The following is a 25458-nucleotide window of genomic DNA, read 5'->3' as shown; positions in this document are numbered from 1 at the left end:
ATCAAAATGCCACTGTAGAGTTAAAAAAAAAAAAAAAAAGAATTAGCTGCTTTACATTAGCAGAAAAGGTATGTTTGCAAAGCCAGCATGCTTTAATATTTAAAGATGTATCACGCATCAATAGCCTGTGATTATCTCACTCTGAATTACTGCATCCTATCATGGCTGCAGTAAGGGAGAAAAGATATTCTTGATTTCTCAGTATTAGAAAGGGGAACTAAGCATTAATTTGCATGTTGCCTTTCCATCTATGTGCAGTTTCCTGCAGTGTTTAAAATTCCATTATTTAGGGCCTGTCTTCAAAGTTTTGAAATAATTTTTAGCAGAACACTTAAATGTATTTACACTAAATGGAAAAATAGGAAAGCTGTAGCATAGAATATCTAGCCATCCTGAACTCCAAACACTGGAAAACTGTATTTGACAGAGTAAAAACCATATATAACCAGTCAGTTGTTTTCATTTGCTACGGTTCTCTCAAGAGATGTAAAATGATTTATTCTTGTTGATGATTAGCCATGTGTCTTGTTAACTGTGAGGTTTTTCCCTGATCAGTGTTCCAGATATGTATTTTTCTCCTCTCATTAAAAGTATGTGCATTTCTGTATTTCCAACAGTTCTTGAGTGTTCATGAATGGAGGGGGGGTGGGCACCAGTACAATACAGGGTCATTTAGTTATAAATTTCTAATATTTGGGATTGGAAATGGTCTTGAATAGGGCAAAGCCCTTCATTTCAATGGGCTCTATCAAAATCCTTCATCACTGTTAATGCCATATGACAAAACCATTCCAAACTGCTGTTTTGAAGACTCTCCTTTAAGCGTTTTTTCCCATTGTTTTTCAGAGCTGAAAACAACCTTTTCCAAGTGCGCTCATTGCTGCCAATTTTACCTTGATGTGCTGGATGTACATCTACAGATGCTGGCCACAGATACTTTAGGAAGACTGAACCACCAGATCCCCCCAAGGTTTCCTCCCGCACACCTGCAGTTCCCCTGCACGCTCAGGATCTGGCAGCACAGCAGAGCACGATGAGCAAAGATGATGGCAAAGTAGCCTGGCTTTAGTGCAACTACTCTGAGGCCTTTAGCATTGATCTGAATGAGAATTCACAGTCAATGACCTTTCTGAACATGTCTAGTGTGAGTCAAGGCTGGCATCACATTGTCATTCCTCCTTTATCACTGAAGTAGAAATTTGCCTCTTCTATGCTACAGCTGAGATCAGCTTCTCTGGTGTCTTTGCCAGTAGTGGTTCTTAGCATTTCTTAAGGGCACTTAAAATTCCTCCCAGCAGTTGTATTCTACCTGACAGCTCCATGTTTGAGCTGGTATGCTGCTAGGTGAAGGTCAGTTATTTTCAGCTCCTCTTTCTGATTTATTTGAAAAGGCAGCCTGATAACTGATGAGCTCTTTAGGTTCTTCACAGGTAATGTCATTCCACGGTCTGGTACTTTTGTAAGAACGTGTTTACAATGCAGCTGGTTTCCTCTCTAAGGCTCTGGTAGATCTTTAGCCCTTGAAATCCTTTTTTAGCTTTGAAATTAAAAAAAGTTTTTTCTTTATATTTATTTAAACATTCTGTTTCTTTCTGGTGCTGTATAGCTTTGCTACCCTTACACTGCATGAAATCAATACTGCAGTTGGTCACTCCCTGTGCGCTCTCCATTGGTTCATGTAACCCTACTCACATAGATGAATTCTCCTATTTTGTTGATGCTTTTTCTTAAAAATCAATATTAAGTTGCTTATTTTTTGAAAATATTTCTTTTAGCACCAGTGATTTCTGTCCTTGCTGGCTACTTTTGTTAGCTTAGCCTCATACTTTTTGGATGTGTTTTTAGTAGCAATGTTTGCATTATCCAATCAATAATTCCATAGCACACAAGGATGTTTGCTAGTGTTCACCTTGAGTTGATTCGCTTCTTCGTTGTTCAACTTAGAGAACGTTTTGCACCTCTGTATACAGCCATGAAGATCTGACTCCGTAGGGCTGAAAGCTGTTTTTCAAAATCCTTTCATAGTCTGTCAGTCTTTTGACAACCAAAGTAATACGAGGAGTCTATTCCTTTATATGCTCCTCTACAAATGCTAGGACACATATCTAGCCCACCCCAAGTGCTGAGAGCTTCAGTTGAGCCTGTTCCTTGTTTTGCATCCAGTGTCCCTTTACCCCTCTTACACTGCAGAAGCCTCAGCATCTCCCCAGCTGCAGTACTCAGCAAAATCACCCTGTCAGGCCAGTCTATCAAAACTCCAACATTTCCACTACTGAGGAAAAATCTTTTTCCCAGGCTTCACTGACTCCCAGTGTCATTAAACTTGTGGCGGCAAGTGCTGTCAGCTTTTCTGATGGGATTTCATCCATTTCCATCTCCCAGGAGCTTTTCAGTCTCCTGCAGCTTGTGTCAATGCCTGGCTCAGGGTTTCCAGTTTTCACTACTGCTTGGCATGAGGGTTGTCTAGAGTAGCTAACAATTTCTTTTAAGTGATCTGCACATCTGCTTTCGCTTCTATATTAGCTGTGAATATTTTTTTCATTTTTTTTCTTTGTTTGGCACTTTTCCTCCATTTATTCTCCTGCTAAAAATGCTTTGTCTTTTCCCATTATAGCAGAAGCATCTGCTTTATCTGTTACATTTTTCATCCTGTCTTTCCCTACAATGCTTTTCACTAGTGGTTTAGCTTCTGCTACTCCTGTGCCTTCTTCCAAATTTCTTCTATTCTTACTTTGGAGCTCTCCCTTTTCTCGGCACAGGGCCACATTTTCTGCCTGTGATTTTCTCCTGTTATGACTCTTGTAGTTTAATAACTTTACTGCTGAGCTAATCTTGGGACTGCTGAGTCACTTTCACCTGTGTTTGACAATGCCTCGAATTCTTCAGCACTGATCTGAGCTTTCTCACAGTATCTTTCTGCAGTTCCATTTTGTACTGTTTGCCAAAGCTGGCTACTGCTTTAAGTCATTAATTTGCCATTTCATTTACAGGTTGGCAACGTCAAGATTTTGGTCAGTAGTACCAGTGATAGTTTGGAGTCACTGTGTCTTGGAAAAGTGAGTTGCATTTTGTTTTGCCACCTATCAAATGTGTAAGTCCATATGAGTAACTACAATGCTTTCAAGAAGAGGCATGACATCTACCTTAATGACTCTTTGCCAAGAGTCTTTTCTGATTCGTCTGATTCAGACTCTAGTGTCCTACCTCAGGTCATGGCCTGTGCTGCATTATTTAAGGAGAGCAGCAGAGAGTTATCCTTTCTGGACTATCTTCCCAGTTTCTAACAATAAAAAAAAAATGGACTTCATGTACCAGATGTTTCACAAAAACCACTGTGTTTAAACAGCTAATAATGGAAATACCCTTCAAGATTCCTTCTAAACTCTATCTGAATTGATTTATACTTTGGGATCCATTATATTTTTTGCCAATGAGTGACACAAAGCAATTAAAAGTTGTGTAAAACACCTACTTGATTTTTTTTAACCTCTTGAGAGATCCCTTGAACACCCTCTAGCGATACTAAAAAAGGAACCATGAATATTTCTTCACATGTCAACATGTCCCTGTCTTACATGATCTTATACCACATTTCCTGCACTGTCTTTTCCTTTGTCATCTCTTGGTTACCTACAAGAAATGTGACTTCCCTAGCCCCTTGAGATCATGGATTTTTAAGAGCTTTTGGTGGCAGACTTTGGAAAAAGTACTCTCATATCCACATGCTCATAACCCACTTTCACAGAGCTATAAATACATTTGTAGGGCATCACATTGTCACAAAAGCCCACTTCCCACACTTATCCACGGACCCATTAGTTCTACTTTTTATTACCATTTCTATGAATTTGCAAGCATATAAGTTGGACCTATTGATCTTTAGTTCTTGTCACAATTATGGGAATTCTTTGTAAACACTGATGGCACATTTCTCATCTTCCATTCCTCCTCTACTGCTATTAATGTAAGCAGTAGCTTGCTCCACAGTAAGTAATTCCACAGTTTTGTAGAGGAGTTCTTTCAGAAGCATGGAGAGGACTCTTTAGAGGCATCTTTAGTTCTAAAAGAAGACACCTTAAACTTCAGAGACTTGTAAAGGTTCCTCTAAAGAGAAACCTGGCTTTAGTCACCTGGCTTGCTGTAGGCTTTGGCTATTTATTACCATTCATTTTGCCAAGATCTTTCACTTGTGGAACCACTTTGGCTGATACTTACCATGTTTCCCTGTAGATCGTTATTACATTCTTGGTCAGTAATAAAGACCATGTCAAAATGAAAGTCATGTTGCCACATTCTGTCAACGATACTTTGGCATTAATTGTTGAAAACGTTTCTGTTCTTATTACTGTGTTCTTTTGGAAGTGGAGCAGTAGATCTTTACAGGGCCCTTATGGACCTCAATCAGTCTTTGTCTGAATTATTATTCTCACAGTCAAGGTGCCAGGAGTGTTTCTTCCCAGGGTGCTTTCTGCTGGCAGACCTTAACTTTTCAGGACCTTAGCTTTTTGAAGTTTATATTTACCAGGAGCCTCCATGAAGTACAAGCATTAGTGTTTTGCACAGTCACTTTTACTGGAGCAGTAACCTGATCCCATTTGCATGCTCATTTTACCCATCAACAACTGTACCAAAGTACCACTCTTCCTTTTTTCATCACTGGCATCTTCATTTAGCATTTTTTTTTATTCTTAACCCTTATCTTTCACTCTTAAAACACTCTGAATATTGTTTCTTGATATGGTAGCAGTACACAGTTCTTTCTGTTAAAACGTGCTATCAAAAATTACTTGTTGTAACTATTTGAATATTGCAGTGCCATATGTGGGAGTGAATCCAAAAAGTGCTCTCCTCTGACACCCACCCAGCACAATGGAAATGAGCAGTTTAACACAGTAACTTTAATCACAGACAGACATACTAACGTAATTGAGGTTTGTTTTGCTAACAGTTGGCAATTCTCAAAATGCAGATATTTTTAATATATTTTAATATTTGTTCTTCCATTTTTGTGACTTTCTCCCCTTGGTGGAGAGTACATAGTCAGTTACTAGTCTTCTAACTCCTTCACTCCAAAATTCTGTCATTACCCAATGTAACCAGCAGTTTTCTTATGCAAATACTCATTTTTCCCAGTATGTTTCCCCTTTACATAGCTTGTCATTTCATGATAATCACACAAGATCTTTATCTTTTTAAAATCATGCTGTACCAACAACATAAAGAACATAAAGGAATCCAAGAAAAAAATCCAGTTGAATGACATGAAAAGCAATGGAACACTTATTTATGAGTTTCTATTCCTTGAAAACATTGATCATACAGGAAAGGATTGTTAATCACCATATTATTCCTCCCCTTTCCCTTGTGAAATATATATTTAGAGCAAAGTCAACTCTCTTCTAATGTAGCAAAATTATAATTGAATTAATCTCTTCGAACTGAATGAAATACAATGTCTCAAAGACAATTCTCTTTCTGGAAAAAAGAATGTTTTGTTTTATGTCTGGTTCTCACCCGTTCAGATATCATGATGTCTAATGGTAAGAGGTAACCTGGAAAACAGTAAGCTCAAGCTTTTGCATATAGACTGAAAAGTTCTTTAGAAAAAAGGAAAGGTGTGTGTATATGCCTCTTTAGTATTGCTTTGGTATTAAAAATTCAGATCCCATCTGGTTCTTTACTCATAGCCTACTTTAGGAAATGCCTAATCATCACAGAAGTAAAAATGCACCTTTTGTTACCGGCAGGTTTTCTGAAATACCAGATTTCTGTAGTATGATTATTAAAGATATATATATACATACACATAATTTTTTTTTTACTGTAGTGGATACATAGAACATATGTAAGTGTAAAAGTGCAACAGTGTAAACAGTTTTACTCATCTCTGATCTCAAACTATTTATGAGAAAATACATGAATTTCTTATAAAACAATCCATATTTCAGTGTAAAAAAAAAATAAATCAGGCCAAACTTGCAATAGCTGCATGTCAAGTAATCTACTCTGTTCATTTTGTAACTCAGGAGTGTAAAGTTTTTACTCACAAAGAATGCTTCTTTCATGATGCTGTCTATGACATTAAAAGTGAGTAACATTACCATACAGACTAAAATCTCACAAAATTGGAATTAAGTTCTTCTGCTAAGTTAACATTAAGCAACTAAACAGATGCCTACAACAGATTTTTCATAATGAAAAGCTTTATAAATACAATTAAGTCTGTAATTTGAATCATTTTATGCAATACCATTAAATACAAAAACTCTGTCAGAAACAGAAGAGGAAAAAAAAAAAAAGTTACTGCTCATTCTGTGATTTCCTGCCAGGATATTAAAGTATTTCAAAATGAGCCATGCATTAGTAACACAGTGTAGGATTAGGAAGACTGTGGGATCAAGTGTTTCAAAAACCAAAATGGAAATGCTTATCTATAGAAAGTGGAGCAATCTATTAATTTCAACAATGTAGCATACTGTGTGCACACCTACATCTCCCAAATGTAGGTAGTGAATACGTGCCAGCTTCAGTTCATTGCTTTTTTTTTTAGTAAATTGGAAACTTCAGAGAATATTCTGCATTTACTAAGGCAACAGTGAGATTCCACATGTTATATGTTAAAAGATTTTGAGTGAGCTAAAATCAGACGGTTCATTAGGTTAGTACATAAAACATAACCGTAGCCTCCATCAGCAATTTACAGACACTCCTTTTAATATATTAATACTTTAGAGAAAAAGTAAGATCTTTAACCATAGAATCAAGTTTAAAGTCTCTAGGAACTAGAATTATTTGGAGAGATTTTTCTTTGATATAATTATTTACCAGCTAGTCTCTCAAACATACTGAAACCAAACATCATTCCTAGCAGTAGTAAAACAGAGACTTTCAAGATCCTGAGACTATAAATACCCACAAGTCTTTTAGCTGCCTGCATAATTGGCCTGATTTTCCAAAATTACTTCAAACATAATAGGTTTCCATGATTTTTGCTGACCATCCATAAATGTAAGTGGATTTCACTGGGACGTACAAACTGCTCAGCATTTTTTTTCAAAAACTACATAAACAATTTAGGTACCTCCATGACTAAAGCAAAGCATTCCTGTTTGGAAAGCCCATCCCCTCCTTGAGCTGAGCTCCTTACCTGAGAAACTGACGGTCAAAATGAGAAGCTATACACCTAACATACATCTGTACCACACAATGAGCAGGAATATCAAAGTAAAACATGTCTGCTTACCTTTGCCTTGCGAAAATGGTACACTACCAGCATGCTTATGAAGTCCAGAAGCATACAGAGTGTTTGGAATGAGATGATAGCCAGCCGTAAATACTTGTCCTCCTGTGCATAGCAGGGAGTATCATCTGTACAGTAAGAACATCCTTCCCTGCAGGGTAGGCAGGTGTAGACTTCCTCCGATAATTCACTGCCAGAAAAGCGATTTTCTGCATCCTTTCCTGAAAGTATCAGAAGGGTAAGGGGAGACACCTTTAGTTGTACAGGATGCTCCATACAGCAGCAAAACAGTCCTCTGCTGACTCCCTCGCCCTCCCGGTTGGCCCCTCTCGTTAAGTTACAAAATGGCTTGTCAGGGCTGCTTTTCTCATTTCACCCTCCTTTGTCATGTTCAGAAAATGCAGACCAATTTAGACATGAGGGAAAATGACCTTATCAAATGCCAAATGCTCTCCCATTGTATTTAATGTGGGCCAAATCTGCACGGGAAATTATTTGAAGGAGACTTCTGAATGGGGAAAAATTACATCAAAGATTCAGGAATAAGGAAAGGATTTTACAGACACATGAAGAGCAGACACATTAACTACCTGATGTTCACAGTACAAGCTCTGATCCTATTTCAGATCGTTCCTCAATTTCATAAAGACACTATCAGTGAATTAATTACCTTCAAATTAGATAAAACCCTTCTTAATTAACATTCGTTCACCATGCTGTTGCATGACTGCACTACTCTGTCCCCAAAGCAAAACCAGTGCACTTACACTAAGTATAATTTTCCATTGTTCACACAAGCACACCAGGAAACCTGGAGAACCTACTGGCAAGTTAATATGTTGTCTATGAAAATTAGTGATTCTTGAGCTGACATTTCAATCCCACCAACAGAGGACACCGGAGGACTCCTACTTTTTCTGATCCATAAACACTTGCCTGTAACCCCCTGTAAAGGCTGCTTACTCTACAGGCAATTAACGGATAAAAAGGTGAAAGAAATGGGGTGAAAAAGAATATTGTTAAATAAGAAGAAAAACTGAATTAGCTGAAAATGTTTAATGTAAGCAAGACAGCCTCAGGAACTTCCAGAAACAAGAGAATGTGGCCGAAACCAAATCAAAAGTGTGTTAAAATGCATGTTAAATTCTCCCACTTTTGCAAGACCAGAGAATTGCTCCACTGTCTTTGATCAAAAGTCCTCTCCATCAGTGAAAGGAGTAAATCATGAGTTGTTTAGTCTTAATTCAAGAGGCAGCCTATTCCACCAATGTTGCACACGCATACTGACTGATGAAACTCTCTTCAGACTTTTAGCTTGAAACATTTGAAGCAGAGGGTTATTTACAAGGGTAATTATTTCTTGCTTTCTCAAATCTATGTACGAGTGCACATGAGCACACATCTGCTTACAGACAAAGCCTGAGAAAGGGATAAAAAGCCTGTATACCTAAGTCTGTTTATTTGGTGTGCTGTTCCAGCAGCCTTGTGCTCCTTGTCCTCAGCGTAGGATGCTTTGCTCCTGCATCCCGCAGTGAGCAGAGAATAGGCTGGTATTTCTCATGCAGACTGTGAATTTCTCTTTGGAGCTTTATTCTAAACAAAGATGTTGGAAACCTGAATATAGCCGAGTAGTGCTGACTCATGCTGGTAGCCAGATTTTCTTAGATACAAGCAGACAGCAAGAAGAGATCTTGTGTCGTCTTGACCGAGACTGTGGGAGGCAGGAATGGAAATGTTGGAAAATAACTGTGCTTGGGGATCCCAAGAAGGTGGAGAACCTCTAAGCAACATTAATGCTGAAGATACTCTATGACTGGAACTTCTTTTTAGAGCAAACACCCATGGACCTCAGCCTGTTACCATTTCAAGAGCTTTGCCAGAAACCACCTTCTCTATATCCAACATTAACTGTTTTCTAAGTTACAGCTAGAGCAACAGACCCACACTGACCTCTGAGAGACAGAAGTCACAGTCTCTCCCACCTCCCAATCCAAATCTAAAGTGCTCTGCCTACTGAGTTCACTCTTTCCTCAACATCTGCACTCATGCCAACCTGCTTTTCCATGACACATCTGTTCCTTTATCATTTCCATAAAGAGTCACCCTTCGATTACCCCAGGCCCAAAAAGACTATTTAATCTCTTTATAAACCTCACATTTCTGAGTCATACGAGACATCTGTTAATATGTTTTTATTGTGGTAACCATATAAATTATTTTCAGTGTAAAAACTTGATTACTGAAATGATATAATTTAAAACCTAAGGTTGTGATATTACTTAAGTCACAAATATTATATGAATATGGGTTAACAACTTTGCATGATCCTAAGCTTGATATTTTTACTTTTTTTCTTAATTGTTCAACCTTGAAAGTTGTTGCAAATGCATTATAATCTGTTTCATCAATCATTTTCTTACATGAGTCATGCATGGAAGTTTCTTCATGTGTATGCTCTTCACATACTACAGGGATAACAGCCAATAAACAGTTGCATGTTGCAGTAAATATCCCAGGGATATGAATTCATAACACAACAGTAAGGCTTTGCTTAGATGTGTCTGGCACCATGCTGTCTGCTGTATACAAAGGAATATCATTGATATGCACCTCCTGCACTGCCAGCTATGACTGATTATCTTTTGACTTTGAAATGATTCTTCATTATAGCTACTATAAAAAAGATCAAAAAACCTGTATCTACTTGGGATTTTACACAATGTGATAACGAATTATTAACAATCCACTTATTTATTTTTTTCTTCTTGCCAAAAAGAACAAACAATTTCCAGACCCTCTAAAAAACATTCTTGGGAAACAACTGATCATTGTATTTACAACTGATTGGGAGCTTCGTTTGCCCGCACACACCCTTGCCCTGACTACGTGTCTCAGGGCACTGCTGCCCACTGCACAGTTGAACATTTCTGCCCTTTATATCTGGCCCTGTCCCCTCACCGAAGTCAATGTAACATCAATTCAAGCCACAGATGGTACAAGCCAAGCATGAAGTTACTGCCTCTTAGAGCACTGCTAGAGATTTCACTGTGCCATGCCTTCTCCTATCTCGGCAGCTCTTTGGAATTACACATGCCTCCTCCAGTGAAGAAAATCAGTTTTTCCTCCCTCAAAAGATGGCAAAAAAATTTAAACAATGATAAGGTAGATGGACAAGAAGACAATTCTGCTCCATGTATGGCAGCAACAGTTTTAGCACTGATGCAAATGAAATGGAGGCAAACACTGAAAGACTGACTGTGCTGCAGGAGTTCAAAATGAGGATGAGGAAGGTGTAAAAAGTACCGTTCTCAAGGAGAAACAAAAAGAAAAAACTAATAAAATGCAGTAACAAAAAAAAAGGAGAAAACTGAAGAAGAATAGTACAAAGAATTGGTGGAAAGTAGTAATAGGGACACAAACTAACATGAAGTATAATAAGGAAAATGCTTGAGTACTGGGGGTGGCGGGGGGAACAACAAAAAAAGCTTAAATGCTTCAGTTGTGTCCCCTCTACTGTATTTTATTCTAGCTCTTCTCTCTTTTATCCCAGTCTTATTTTTCTGTCTGATCAGCCCATCTGTTTTTGAAATGGTCTCCTGAGGGCAACTCTTCATCAGCTTTGGTTCTCCTAAGCACATTCTGCTATGCAAAGGGTGCTTCAGCAGCTGGGACATTGCCAGCTGAGATCTTCCTGCAAAGAAAGAATGGCACCACAGACTGCTAAGTGCCAGGGCAGAGATTGCTACCATCCCAAACAAAATCATTCTAGACCCCAGCCAAAACCCAGCAGATGAATACACAGAGCAGACTGCATGCTGAGCACTGAGCAGAACAAGACTGACTCTGCTCCTGTCCTCTAATATTAAAGAAAATTAGGAACAACACCAGTAGCATCAGTGATGCTGCAGTAACACAGTGTGTGTGAACGTAACTGGACCTGTTAGCATCAAAACCTGGTAATTAGCCATAGTCATAATCCTCATCCCTGAAAGAGACCACTGAAGTCAGTGACAGCATTCATATGTGCAAAGATCTGCATGCGTGAGTTCTGTTGAAGAACCAAAGCCAAAGGACAAGTGTAAAAAACCAGTAATTCCCACTGAACTGGAAACCCCTCTTGGAACTTTTTATGTGATCATACCACCACTAGAGACAGTGAAGTCCCATATAACCCAGACAGAAGAGCCATCGCTTGCACACGCAGCTTTTTGCACAGGGCACGTTCCACATCAGAAGAGCAAGAGCTGAGCAGAATCTCTGCAACGCACGGATTATGCATTACTAAAGAATGAACTTTTAGGTTGAACAAAGCACCGCTGTTCTACTAAGGATCTTCCAATGCAAACCTGATTACCCCATGAGATGGAGAACATAAGTGCTTTGGAGGAGGGTGCTGCAAAAACATTAAAATGTATGTAGTCAGCAGTTAGTCTATTCTACCTATACTGATAATGCTACCTAAACATGAGCCATTAGGAGAAAGTGCATAATCATGTGCTTAGCACTTCCAGGTTAATGCAACTTGCACACGTGAAATACATTTTTTGCTAAAACCTATTTCTGTCCTCAAAAGAGACCTTGGAAATATGGCAGTAACTCTGTGCCCCACTAGTACCCAGAGTCCTCATTAACTAACGCAGAAAAAATAGAAAGGTTTTACGTATTTTGCCACCGACAGTTCTGAAGAACAAACTCAGCCTTGGGAGGGAAACACTCTCCTACTTGTCTTCCTATTCAGCAAGAGAACAACCTAAATTTCAGCTGTGCCCCTGCCCCACATACACTTCAGGAACCTGCAATATGTGCAACATCCCTGGGAGCAGCAACACTGTGCTGCTTTCAGTCAGAAAAACAACGAATTCACAGAATTTTTCCTACAGAGGACACAGTTTATGCAACATTGCACCTTGGTGTTCAGGGCCCCAGCTGAGTTTGCAGAGGAGGCCCAAAAGCAGTCTTTTAAGCCTTCCCACCAGCAAACCATGTAGAGTGTCCAACATCCCTGCAAAGCCATTTTATACAGCTATCTTTCAGATTCAAACCAAAACATTCACCTGGACCTAAAGCAGAACCTTGCCCCTGCTTAAAAGTCTGACACTTCAGGCACAATTGTGCCACTGTAGTTACCCGTATTTTGCTGCTGTGCAAAATCCCACTATCATTGAGAAGTGCGTCCATTTCAAGACACAACACACTCAACCCAATTTTTCAATCCACAGAAGTACAAAACTGGTTATTTTTTTCTACCTATCTATCTGCTTGCTTACATCTCGAGATCTGCAAATCTTTCCTGCCTCGTTTATTTTCTTCCACTAGGAATACTTGCTAAACAATTAACAATTCTACTCACTTTCATCTCTTTTATCATCAGACTTCACCAACCTATCTCCACAAAGAGATTTTCAGGTCAGACAGTTTCTGTCAAAACTGCTTACAGGATTCATGTCTAGAATTCCTGTTATTAGCATCATTTTGAATGTGCAAATGCATACTGCAGCCATTTTAACCATGTCACCTTTTCCTTTTTGCTTTTTACAGAATGCAGCTGGGTGAAAGGGCTAAATTCCCTTGAACCACTGGTCTTTCCACCATTATTTCACTCATTTCCAGTCTCACATTAGCTGTCTCACTGTTCACTTTTTGAAATCACCTATAGAGCCTGGGGCAAACTGAGCTGCATCTGCATGAATTAAAGCAGTTCTTTATTACTGACTGTTTCAAAACTCATGTTTATGTTAGCTCACAGTAACACATATTCAAATCAAAGTGGCCCCAGATCATGCAACTGCACATCCTAAAATACCAGCATATGCAAACACTTTCATGAGACAAATTTTACTCTATTCAAAAGCTAAATATCCAACCTAAGGTAAGTGGATCTGTATCAAATCGATATGGGCTTCTCTTACCGTAAATGAAGAAAAAAGGTTATTTGCCAAGAGTTACTTTTCCCATATAAATACAAATTCTGCCATTCTAAATCAGCAGAATCACCTTCCAGCAGAGTCACGCTCTCGATGCTGACTGCAGTTGAAACCTAGGTGGCTAACACATACTAAGCATATACATTTTAGATAGGTGATAGGAGATAAAATGAGTCTCATCCCTAATGATCAATTCTGTTTCAATTTCTAGCCACATTATTTTTGTGTTTTCTGTGGCATTTGGTATGACAAAAATCTAAGAATGATTTTTTTTTTCTCTCATTCAAGGAGTTAAATCCCAGCTCCACCATAACTCACTGCACTGCAAGAGCAACCAAACACCATCCTTACTCTATCAAAAGATTCACACAGACCAGAGAAAAAGCACTATCATAAGCTTGCCTTCTGCAGCACTCCACAACATGAGAAGGGAAACAAACAGTCACCAGGTAAGCTGTTGAACAAACTGTGCTATTTATGCTACATATATATACACACACACACACACAAGTGACATAAATATATGTATCATACATATATATGGGATATACTGAGCTAGGGGTAAGATATCTTGCCCCATCTATAAGCAAACCAGATCAAATTGATAAAAATGGGCCAACACAGGTCAAAGGAACTCAGGACTGCGAACAAATAGGGAATTCTAAAGCTTTCCTAATATTGAAAGTTACTCACCTTTCACCTATAATCCCTGTCACTTTTCACATAAGAAAGAAGAGCTCAAGAGCAACTAACATAGGAAGGAACTTGGAAGATTTATTTGCAGCTCTGTAGCACAGGGACATACTTCTACAAGTACCGTGTCATATAATCCTGCACACGATTTACCGGTACAAAACACCTGAATCTCTGAGTATCACTTAGGTACACATTAAGTATTGAATACTACTAGACATACTTCTATAGTGGAACAGGAACAGCTATGTTCACACAAGGCAGGAGAAAATACATGCTGTCCTTGAAACAGTGAAAGCTGTTCATCACCATTCCCAGGGTATCTCAAACAAACTGCTCCCACGGCAGAAAGCTGACAACATGAACCTTTGGCTAAAGGATGGTGCGAAGAAGCTGGGGATGGTATTCATTTCAGAGCAGGAGGATGCCCTCTTACACCTTCAAGCTACAGCTTTACACACTGCAGCATAAGCTCTACTAGTATAACTGCAACAATTTTGGCACAAATTCCATGCAGAGATTACACTTTGGTCATATGTGAAAGCAACAGGCATCAACATTGGGCATGCAGGTTATGTATTTCCCTGCTGAGTCAACCGAGTCCTGTTTCCCTTAATGTGGGCAACTCAGGCTAAATACCAAGCGATGTGTGCCTGGTCAAGTGTAGGCTACGTGTCTTTTGTATCATACATCCATCCAGACTCTCAGGCCTGACCCATCTCTCATACCTCATCAGCAAGTATTAGAGTTTGAATGCTCTTTTGGATTCTCCTTTGCAAATGAATTAAAATAAAAATAATTAAATTCCATGCAAAGCAAGAAGCTAGTGCATTCTAGTTTATCCTGACCAAAGACAAAATTACTAGATTAATTTCCTCAATACTTGTGCTTGAGCACAGATGCCAGAAACCTCTATTTCCCCATAGCAAGACCTTCTTTCCTGTTTTAAAATTTATTTAAAAATCAAATATTCTTCAAATGGGTATGTTTTACAGGATCCTCAAGAGTATCATGAATGACAAACCAAAGGGCTAGAACTCCTTAAGTGATTATATAATCCAAGAGTTGCAAACCACTGGGATTTTACTATATAACCCTGATGAGGATAAAAAGGAAGCCTGCATTATTAATGCTAGGTCTGTTTTGATTTTTTGTTGTTTGTTTGTTTGTTTTTGTAAACTCAAGCAAAGGCACTTACTCTGAAAGCTGCTCACTGAGAAGATGTTGGGATGATAGAAACCAGCCTTGCAAATACATTTGTAGGCTCCGAGTACAAATCCGAGGCCTTTAATTGGCATGCACTGTGAGAAAAGAAAAAAGAAAAGTCATGCAGATGATCATACAACTGTATACTCAGAAGTACATGCAATCATAAAAACATTACAAGGTACCATGAGCAGACTTCTAAGAATAAAGAGGCACCCCTTCCATCTGACAGTACTTTCTCAGTGACTTTTTCCACAGCCATATATCACTCCAGCTTTTTTTCCCTGTTGTCCATCACCAACAAACAGCAAGTTGTGTTTTTTCCTGGAGAGTTTCCAGCGCTTTTCCCCAGCACAGCAGGTGGGTTTCAGAAGGCTGGAGCTCATGCTACATGAGGAGGAAGGAATGTGGCCATCCACAACCAAGCCACCAACCTTCTGCAGGCAGCACATGCTGGTGCCCCCCTCCAATGGCAACCATACCAGAGTGGAGACTGACCCAACCAAAACAAAGCCAACAACTGGTTAGAGAAAATGTCTGCAGACTTAAATCTGACCGAGGTGAAAGAGAGCAAACCTACGCCAATGGGAGCCCCATACTTCTAAGCTCTCTCCTCCTTTTTCGAGGAAGTAACGCGAAACAAGGTTTAACTCAACTTCACTTTTGCTTAATTTTGACATCAGGGCAAGCACAGCAAGTTTATTACAGTGACAGAACATCTACTGTCAGACCATTTCTGTACAACAAATAAGACTCTGCCTAGAACAGAGGGAAGTAACAGTTCAGCAACATAAGGCAGAAAGACTGATAAAACTATTTTCCCCCAACATAACTTACTTCATTTTATCAGATCAAAGTAGGCTACTGTACTAGATGACTTTCCCATCAGTATAGTGGTATCTATAGCATAGGTGTACCTATACCAACATGCCTCCATGAATAGGAACCAGACACTTCTAGTTCCTCAGTGAGCAACTGAACGATTTAACCAAAACACCCTCCGTCCTCGCACTTCCTTCCATTTCACTTGTTTGTGACCTTAGACTATGCTTCAATCTCTAACTGCCTGCCACGGGGAGGGAGATGCAGAGGACAGGTTTTCTGAGTTTCAAAAATCAAACGCACAACAGGAGAGAACAGCCTGCACTGACACTTTAGAAAAACTCATTTTATCTCAAGTTTCACCTTTGTGACATAATTCTGCCTGACATTAGGAAAGCCATTTTGCTTTTCTTTGCCTCAGTCCCCCAGATGGCGTCCTCTTTTCTCCACCCTTTGCCAATCTGATGTCTGTGCATGCAGTGCGGGCCTGGGGTGCTATTGGAAAATGATTAATAAGCAGGTAACCGGCATGTAAGAACACTGAAAATTTATTCAGCCTTTGTGTAAACATGAAAGCAAGAAAAAACTGAAAAAGGCGGCACAAACCACTTTTTTTTCATGCCCCATCTTCACCCTACAGAAATGTGACTGTTGAAAGGATGGAGGACAGGAGAAATCAAAGTGGGATGAGCGTGTGTGCAAGTCTAGTGACAGCAAAACCTCTTTAAACAGGCGCAAAACAGCAGTTAAAGTAGTAAAAAGAATTTTTCAGGGGAAAATTCTGTTCCGCCTTTCTGGCTTCTTGCTTTGTAACAGGAAGGTACATGCTGCTATAGAGACTGCCTTTTCTTTTCGAAGGCAAGAAAGAAAAGTAGCAGCTTCTACTGTATTCAGCGAACACTGCAGCACCTCTAGTACCACATCCATAATGCATTGCCACTGAACAAATTCTTCATATAAAATGTGTCACATGCTTATGTATTTGTTCTGCATTAAAATAAGTGTTTTAACTGAGGTTCCTTTCACACACATCCAATATTCACACCAAATAAAGGTCTGTAACTTTTATTTTATTGTCACTGACCAGTCCAAAACTTGAAAATGAAAAAAAAAAATAAAATCTCAAACTCAGTTATCTCTCCTTGGTCTAGGATATTACCCTTCTTTCCAGTCATTGGCAGCTGTAATGCACACCTTAAGAACCATCCATCAAATTCTGTTTCTTGCAGTCCATGTAATCCCATGCAAAGATGTAATAGGGATCAGAACTTGAGTTTCTTGAGAGGAGGGATGGAGAGAAGGAGGGGAAGGAGTCTAGATCCCTGCAGATGCAATTTCAAACTCTGAAGTTCCCCTGTGCTCACACTGCATGGAAACAGAACTATTTACAGCCTGACTTTTTTTAAGAATTTGCAGCGACCAGGCAGCAAAGAACACTAAATATCATGTGTGCAAAACTGGGGAAAATACTTCTCCTGGAAAGAAAAAAGTCCCTTCCTTTTAGGAAAAAAATTAACAGTTATTAGTATATTAAGCAATTGTGGTAAATGTTACATTGAAAAAGGTAATAAATAAAATGAGTAAGAGTTTGCTAGTGTACAGAAGGTTCTTTAGCAAACAAGGTCCAGATTTGTTTAATCAGGGTTCCTTCCTCAGATACAGAGGCTTTTCCTGGCTGTCTGTGGGTGAAACCACACAACATACAGCAGGCACGTGCAAGCAACTTTTGTCCTTGCCCTGGCAAACGGCACCCCAGTTCCAGTGATGGTGCTGGCAGACCCAGAGCCCAAGCCCTGCAAAGCTGTACTAGCTCAGCTACAGCAGCCCCCAGTACCAGTCACGGGCTTCAGACCATCAGAAACAGAGAGACTGAGCAACCCACAACAGACTGTACAGACACAGCCACTAAAATATTAACCTGCTGCTAAATTAATTCAGATTTATAGAACTTAGCACCAAAAAAAGCAGATGTGTGAAAAATATCTGCCTCCACATAAGCAAAAAAAAGAGGAAGCATAAAACTGACCTGGTTTCAGATTTTATTATAAATGTGAAAGCAAAGCTCTGGGAATAAAACCACCATATTCCTGAGTATTTTTCTTCATCAGTGGTCATCAGCTTTTTTAAAATCATGCTTTCTTTAATTCATAAGAACAGCTACCTTAGGCTAGAACAGAAGTTCCATTTAGGCTTGTATCACATCTCTTATGTGCCCAGCAGCCAGTGTCAAGGAAAACGGTGAAAGATGTAGGCTAGCTATTGAGTGAGCCTTCCCCCATACACCCTTCAGGACATCATACTCCTAAATGGAATTTGTATTGCTTTAACTTCCAGCTATTAGTTGTTATAGATGGCTTAGTTACAATTAAGATAAGCTTTATCATAATCTTTGCTAAAAAGAGAGTAACAGGAGTCTATACAATTCACATTTACATTTCACAGCACATTTATTCCACCTGTCTGTTCTCTGGCAGTGTATTTTCAGCTTTACAGTATTAGTATAATGTAACGACTCCTAGGCTTAACATAGTATGCTTTAAATTATACAGTCAGCTCAAAACATAAGATATTCAGTGAATATTTATCTTGAAATTATTTATAAATAAAGAGCTCCTGAATCAACACAGATGCATCTAAAGCAATTAAAAAAAAAGGCTGTATTGGCTTAATTTTATGCTACTCGTTATAAAGGATGAAGTTGGAAAAATCTAATGTGATAAAGAATATCTCTATTCGAAAGAAAATACATCCTTCCAATCACCTGTGCAATTGGCTTGGAAGTCTGAGCCAAACCTGGCATAAGAGAGGCAGAGCCCTTCATCAGATCCGATTAGCCATAAACCAAGTGACAAAGTATTCAGCAGATACACAAAGCAGGTGTTACCTCCACACCAGAAAACAGAAGGGGAGAACAAGGCAAAAATAAAGTAGTTACTGAAGAGAAAACATGTGGCATCATGTCCTGCATGTAATTTAGAAACTCAGATAAACCACTAAATAAAATCTGTCTATGGCATTCTGGAGCAGAGAGGTTGAACCAGTAATTTTAGAATTTAAAAAAAAAAAAAAAAAAAAAAAAAGACTAAAAATGCAGCCAGCTTTGACTGGGGTATACCAAGTTTTTCAAAGAGCAGGTTTTAAAAACTGTATTCCCACATGTGTACAGCAATAAGGAGGATGTCTCCCTTTTCTAAAGTCAAGTCCATGTTTAAAGGATGTAGTAAGAGCAAAGTCATTATAGATAAAGTTTAATGGAAATAATACAAATAAGTCCATATTTCTTTGCTCTGGTTAGGGTCAGCACATAGGGAATTTCTAGAAAATGCTACGTACGTAAGAGTCATTTTGTGCCTGGCCCAGGATAGCAGCTGGAGCAGGTTGGTGGTCTGTGAGACCCCAAGAGCTTCTTTCTGATCCTGTTTATCATTTTGTCAAGCATGCCCACTCATAAAAATAAATGAAAGATGACAAAAGTCAGAGTAAAATTCTCTCTGCTGAAATCAGTGATGGCTCTGCCATTGAAAAGGCTTTACCCATTGTGTTTTCTCACGTCATTTACCCTTCAAGAGCAGAGTTTTTTGTTACAGTCTGTTTGCAGCCCCAGAAGTGAACAGTGAGCACATCCATGCATCCGAGGACCTTGTGCATCACCCAGGAGCACCCTGCTTGCCCCGGGACAGCTCAGGAGGCAGCCAGCCTGCCAACAACACTACTCATAAACTTCTCTTCAAATACAACATTCTGTTTCAAAAGGACAGAACAGGGCTGGCCACTTCATAATTTACGCTGCAGGGTTACTTGATAAGCCTCTGTAGCTTTTCTCCTTTCTTCTCAGTGCATTGGTGGAGTTAATTATTTTTAAATTCAAGTTTAAAAATGTGTTTTCCAACAACAAGGGACTAAAATGACACTGGGCTGTATAAATCCTGAGTCAGATAAAGCACATAGACAGCTGTCTGCTTAAAGCAAAGGGAGGCATCAGGACAGTATTTGTCTTGATAGTTTGATGCTTTACTAAAAATTCCTCGCTGCTTTTTAATGTGATTTTTCATTATTCTGGTTTTGTTAAGCCATGGGATGACAGTAAATACCAATGGTAAAGAGTCTCAGCTCATCCACACAAGTCATAAATGACATGTGACTACTGACAAACCATGAACAGAAAAGTTAATGTCAGATCACCCCCACTCTGAGCAGGAAGGCATATGCTAAATGTAAGAGAGTGCAGAGTCTTTAACTCTAATTAACCTGTTCTGCAATGTGAATCAGTTTGGTGACCAGGCTGTGTGTCTGAGGACATACGGGACTCACTTCTGGCTCTCATCTCCATCACTCCCATGAAGCCAAAGTTATCAGCCCATTGGTGGACAAATGTGACAAAAAAGCAAGTTGCTAGCGGGGAATTAAAAACAATGGTGGAAGTGGAGCGTTTGGCAAAGAAATGGAAGAGATGAGATCAGAAATATGTACAAATCATGGCACTTGCTTAGAAGACAGCGAGAGAGGAACAAGTTTAATTTAGCAGTGTTTGAAAGCAGGTGACTTGGGGGCCACAATGGGGCTAAGCAGCAGAAAACTCATCCAAGCTGTTGTCATGTATATGGAGAACCCAAGGTCAGCTTAAAAACTATCCTTCCCATAGTTGGGATCCTTTACAGAAGGATGAAAACACAACAATTACAGCAATTTTCAGAGAACGGGTAACTTGGACACTCAAAGGTTCTCAGCAACGTCAATGTTTAAGACAGATTTTTCGTTACTGCTGACAATACCTGTGCCGGCTACAATCAAGCTACCTAAAAAAATAATCATCTCTTTATATGGCAGACTGGCATTGTCATTGGAAACCTGAATATCGTTTTAGAACACATCAAACTTCACTTCTGATTAACAACAAACTTACAATTTCTTCTCTCCTAGAAAACTGCACAGCAATTACAGGGGAACCTGTTAACAGACACCAAACGGACTGATGGTTTTATAGCCATTACATAACACAGTGTGATTAATTTGAAGGCACTTTCTCAGGGCCAGACTTCCTTGGCTTTGAGGATAAATGGAGACATTTTTTACTATCAGCACAGGTTAAACTGCATTTAGAGCAAAGACTAATTCACTTCCTACCTACACTGGAGAGAATTCTCCTTATACGGAATCTCTACCCCTTTTTCCCTGTCACTAGGATAATTTTATGCTTTATACATGGGCAATACTGGAAATACCAAACATTGTCTGCAGAAGACCTTCCACAAGCTGTCAAGGAATATGCCAAAATACAGAGGTCCTTCACCGCTGGACAATTGGTTCTGCCAACTACTTTTGAATCCATCTGTGACTTGCCAATTCAGTGTTGCAAAAGTTTGCCTAGAAGATGTAAGACACAGTAAGACGCGATTAAGAAAGCTTGCCAAAACCTGCAAGAATGTGAGGCGTTTCCAAAAACATTTTGGAATGTTTTGGTGGGGTGAAAAGCTGGATCTATTCCTGATCCCCATGAAGGGTGCAGTTCTGAGCAGTGGAGTACTCTTTCTCACCTATCCGTATTTCCCTGAATTATTAACAAACTAGCAGAATTTTGCAATGTTTTAAAAAATGCAAACCCCCTCTATTTTGAATTACCTACTGATTTTAACTTTTTTTAACCAAATTTTCACAGTTGACCAGCCTGTCAATAAACGCGATACCCGCACTGTGACAATACAAATTACTTTCATTTTGAAAGCCATTTTGCATGTTTATAAACTTTATTAAAAATGTTTATTTACAATACTAAGAACAGCCATTTACATTTTCTTCTAAAGGCCGATAGGAAATACTAGAAGAGCCAGTCCGAGCCAGTAACTCATCAAGATAATTGTGGCATTTAAGCAAAGAAAACTCATTCAGAATAGGAAAGGGTAATAGAGGGTGCATGGGAATTGCACAGCTCATCTCACAGAGGGGCATGGCCAAACATCTTGTAGACTGTGCCATTCTTTAGAAAGAGCCTGACTCTTAAAGCACCGCCAGCATGGATAGCCTGCTGGCCCTGCTGGTTGGAAAGGGAAAAGGTTTCCTATAGCTTATACAAAAGCTAACCAATAGCTGCTATAATCAATGGGTAATTTAGACGCATAATTCAAAGAAGCAAATATAATGGTGGAAAAAAGTGCACAATATTTTAATGTTAACCCAGACAATATCGCTAAACCAACATTTTCCAGCCAGCTGCTGTATCTGTCATTTATACTGCATTTCCCAGCAACCATTAATGTAAGTTACCTCTTGACTATTACATGTTATTTTTAGGCTAATTCCACACACCAGCAAGACATATGTGATCACCCTGGAAAAGGTGTGTAACAGTTTGTGTCTGTCTGCCCAACCAACAGTAACTTTTGGACCTACTGGCTGGTTCCAGACAGTACAGTAGGGGTGGGAAGCCTACTAAGTTCCCCCAAACTTCATGAAAACAACATCCTGGCAAGAAGAGATACCCATCAGTGTCCCTGCTGAGGGACAGACTACATCATGAGGACATACCTTTCATTAGACACTACAGAATGCTCCTAGAAATGCCACAGCCACAAGAAAAGCTTTAGCCAGCACTGGTGCATTCTTAGACGTCAGTTAACAGCATAAAAAAAATGCATTAAGAGACCAAGCTGCACTAATCTGATGTTCCTGTTCCTTGGCATTCAGTCCAGCTTTAGGACAAGTTGGCCCATTTTTATAGAGGTTGTTGCTACTTCAGACTGCCAGGAGTCTTGAGTCCAACTATGTGAAGTATAAATGATGCTCCTAGTCACAAAATAATTTCTTACTGAAATTCTACTTGAGTATTTTGTGTGAAACATGATTGAGAAGATGGCTGTATTAAGGATCGAAATTTTAGTATCTTTGCTGAATTTTGTGGTATCCTTTCTTTTTATATTAGTGCAACATTAGACAGCAATTGAATGAAACCTCACTGGTACTTGAATGAAGACACAGCACCTTTTATCACAAAACATGGTCCATTAAATGAGTTTTTCTGTTTACTTGGTAGTCATTGGTAAAACAAAACTCCCAGTTAAGTTCTTTCCATCAGCAGCATGCACTCTAAAAGCATATTTCTTTCATTCAAGAAGATGGTCACGTCCTGCAGCAGCATGACTTCACGACTGATCAATATCCTTTTATTAATTTTGCTTTATTCTGGATTGTAGCCTCTACAGTTTGACAATGTGTCAGCTCATCAAGAAAGTTAGTCTTGCTTACAAGATAGTACCAGAACTTGAGTTTTTCTACTTGTCAAAAATATCTCCGTGTTCCAGCCACAACTGTCCCATCCTCAAGGTTGGGTTGTCCCTCAGAACTGAAGTTCAGAGCACAGTCTCTAGGTTTAACCTATGATCTGAGCTCTGTTAAACCAGATTCCTTTTGATTGCTTTCGATCTTATAATCCGGCTTCTTTCAAAATTTCATCTATCAGAGGTAACAATGATTTTGTGACAAAGACATCAGCCCTCCTCTTGCCTAAGACAGTCTGCAGACTGTCAGACTACTTGGGACCATCATAAGGGTCATATCGCAGTCAGAAGAATCACCATATTGTTGCTGTCAGAAGAAATTCCTCCCAAACTCCCATTACTTGACAGTACCAGCTTCACACTGATCTTCAAAGCCTGGGGCTGTATACTCACTCATTAGAAGGCACAAGCCCCACAGAGGTGCTGCATATCCCTCTAGCATGAAAATACAGCACCCACTATCTGCCAGCTATTTGCTGGCTCATTCAGCCTCTTCTTCAGCACTAGGCCAGCACAAGGGCTTTAAAAAATGTATTTAGACTAGACACAGAGATATACTTTTGGGTAACAAATCAGAAACAAAAGGTAATAACTAAAGCTAATATGAAACAGCAATATGCTTAATGAATTAATACCCGTCTAGTTGCTTACCGATTCTCATGCAGGACACCAGAGAGATATGCTAGAGTATACCATGAAGTCCTGGGTTTTGCTTCAAATGCTTGTTGCTTTCACACAACCTTTATTAGCTTTGACGAAAAAAGCCCTAATTTCGAGTAGTAACTGTTCTACAGGTAAGCTCTCACTTCTAGGTCTGAGGCTAGCCAGAGAGCTGGTGATCCAGCTCCCTATCTGGAGCCACCATATTCTAAACAGACACCTTGAAAATCTTTCCTCTGTTCTTCTGCTTCCCTTATCTCAATCTAAATTCTTATTTTTTATCCAAAGCCAATGTAGACTTGATGACTCATATCTCACTCCTCCACCGCCTTCTGGAGCTGGAGGGTTTGGCCATGAATGTAAATTCCTTGGAAGGCTCTCTCTAAATGACCATTTTTGATACTTAATGATACTTCTCTCTGCCCATCATTATTTTTCCCTCAGGCTTGCACTTAATCCAACAAAGCTATACCTGTGCCCCAATGATTAAAAGCCACTTTTGCCTGTTCTGCTTGACTGCCATTTTCTGCCCAAGCTGAACTCCTTCATACAAAGCTACAGCCAGCCTCTGTCTAACATTACAAAAGCCACCCATTATAAAGTTCTCTAAAGCTCGTGGTAGAACACCAGCTTTGACACAGATCTGTAAGAAGCATTCTTATCTTAACAGACTGAGAAAAAACTATTGTGTCTAGACATGTATATAAAAGCAAATATTCCCTTGTCCTGCCTCCAACAGGGACCCCCTGTGTTACAGAGTCCTCTCGTTATCCACAGAAATTTTAGGTGGTTGTCTGCTGGAGCACATCGCCCATAGCTTAACGGGTCCCAGAGCCCTGCTGGGGCTTCAGGTCAGTGTTACGCCAGGGACCTCAACGGAGCAGCCCAGACTCACGAGTGTGCCAAGGTGGCTTAAAAGCTTGGCAGTAGCCCTCCTCCCTTGTGAGAGCTCCAAGCAGGACAGCTTTCATCTTGTATAAATCTGAAGTGTAACTAATCTCTACTACAGAAGTATAGCCATATTTAATTAATCCTCCAAGATGTACAACAATACACACACCAACATGAAGGCTAAGTTCAAATCTAACCTGGAAGGATGAAGTATACTTTTAGTTTTAATTTGTTTGGTACTCCACTTTCCCTTGGTCCAGCAACGCACCATTTTTGAGCCAAGGTCCCAAACTGGCAGACAGTTTAACCAATTCTAAAATGAGTTCCCTGTTAACACCAATGATAGACAGCAAGACCACAGAGATACAGGAAAGATGACATGCCAGCATGCAGCAGGAAGCCAAAGCAAAGCATCAAACAATCTCTGGAACCAGAAACTCTGAAACTTTGTATTCCTTCTCCTGGCAGGGTAACTAATGATAACACTACGTGAAAAGCAAGCAACTGCAAATTTGGAATTCCGCTTCCTAGGGATCATTAAGAATGTCAAAAAATTCTTACAGTTTACCTGCACCATAGTTGTATCTTCCTCAAGTACTTGCAATATACAGTGGCAGAAGGGTAACACTAAAACACTGGAATCAAAGTGGCCTTCAGGCAGTAAGGTACCTATAACCCACCGATTATATTTAATGAACTTGCATGAAAACAGAGCCTAATGAATAAAGAGTAACATGGTACATCCATTGGA

The 25458-nt window shown here is 39.5% G+C and overlaps 1 protein-coding gene across 2 annotated transcripts in view; it reads right to left on the bottom strand.

The window, feature by feature from the left end:
* GPR158 (G protein-coupled receptor 158) overlaps window positions 1–25458 on the bottom strand; it is a 210063-nt gene that overhangs the window by 105530 nt on the left and 79075 nt on the right. For both annotated transcript variants that reach the window (XM_056337775.1, XM_056337776.1), the window contains exons 3-4: window positions 15056–15158; window positions 7244–7461 (exon numbers count right to left, since the gene is read on the bottom strand). In XM_056337775.1, coding sequence (XP_056193750.1) covers window positions 7244–7461; window positions 15056–15158 — 321 coding nt within the window. The remainder of the gene's footprint in view (window positions 1–7243; window positions 7462–15055; window positions 15159–25458) is intronic.

The sequence above is a fragment of the Falco biarmicus genome, chromosome 4 (genome assembly GCF_023638135.1).
Source record: "Falco biarmicus isolate bFalBia1 chromosome 4, bFalBia1.pri, whole genome shotgun sequence".
Classification (NCBI taxonomy): Eukaryota; Metazoa; Chordata; class Aves; order Falconiformes; family Falconidae; genus Falco; species Falco biarmicus.
Note: the sequence above shows the minus strand (reverse complement) of the source record. Positions and strands in the feature narration are given on the sequence as shown.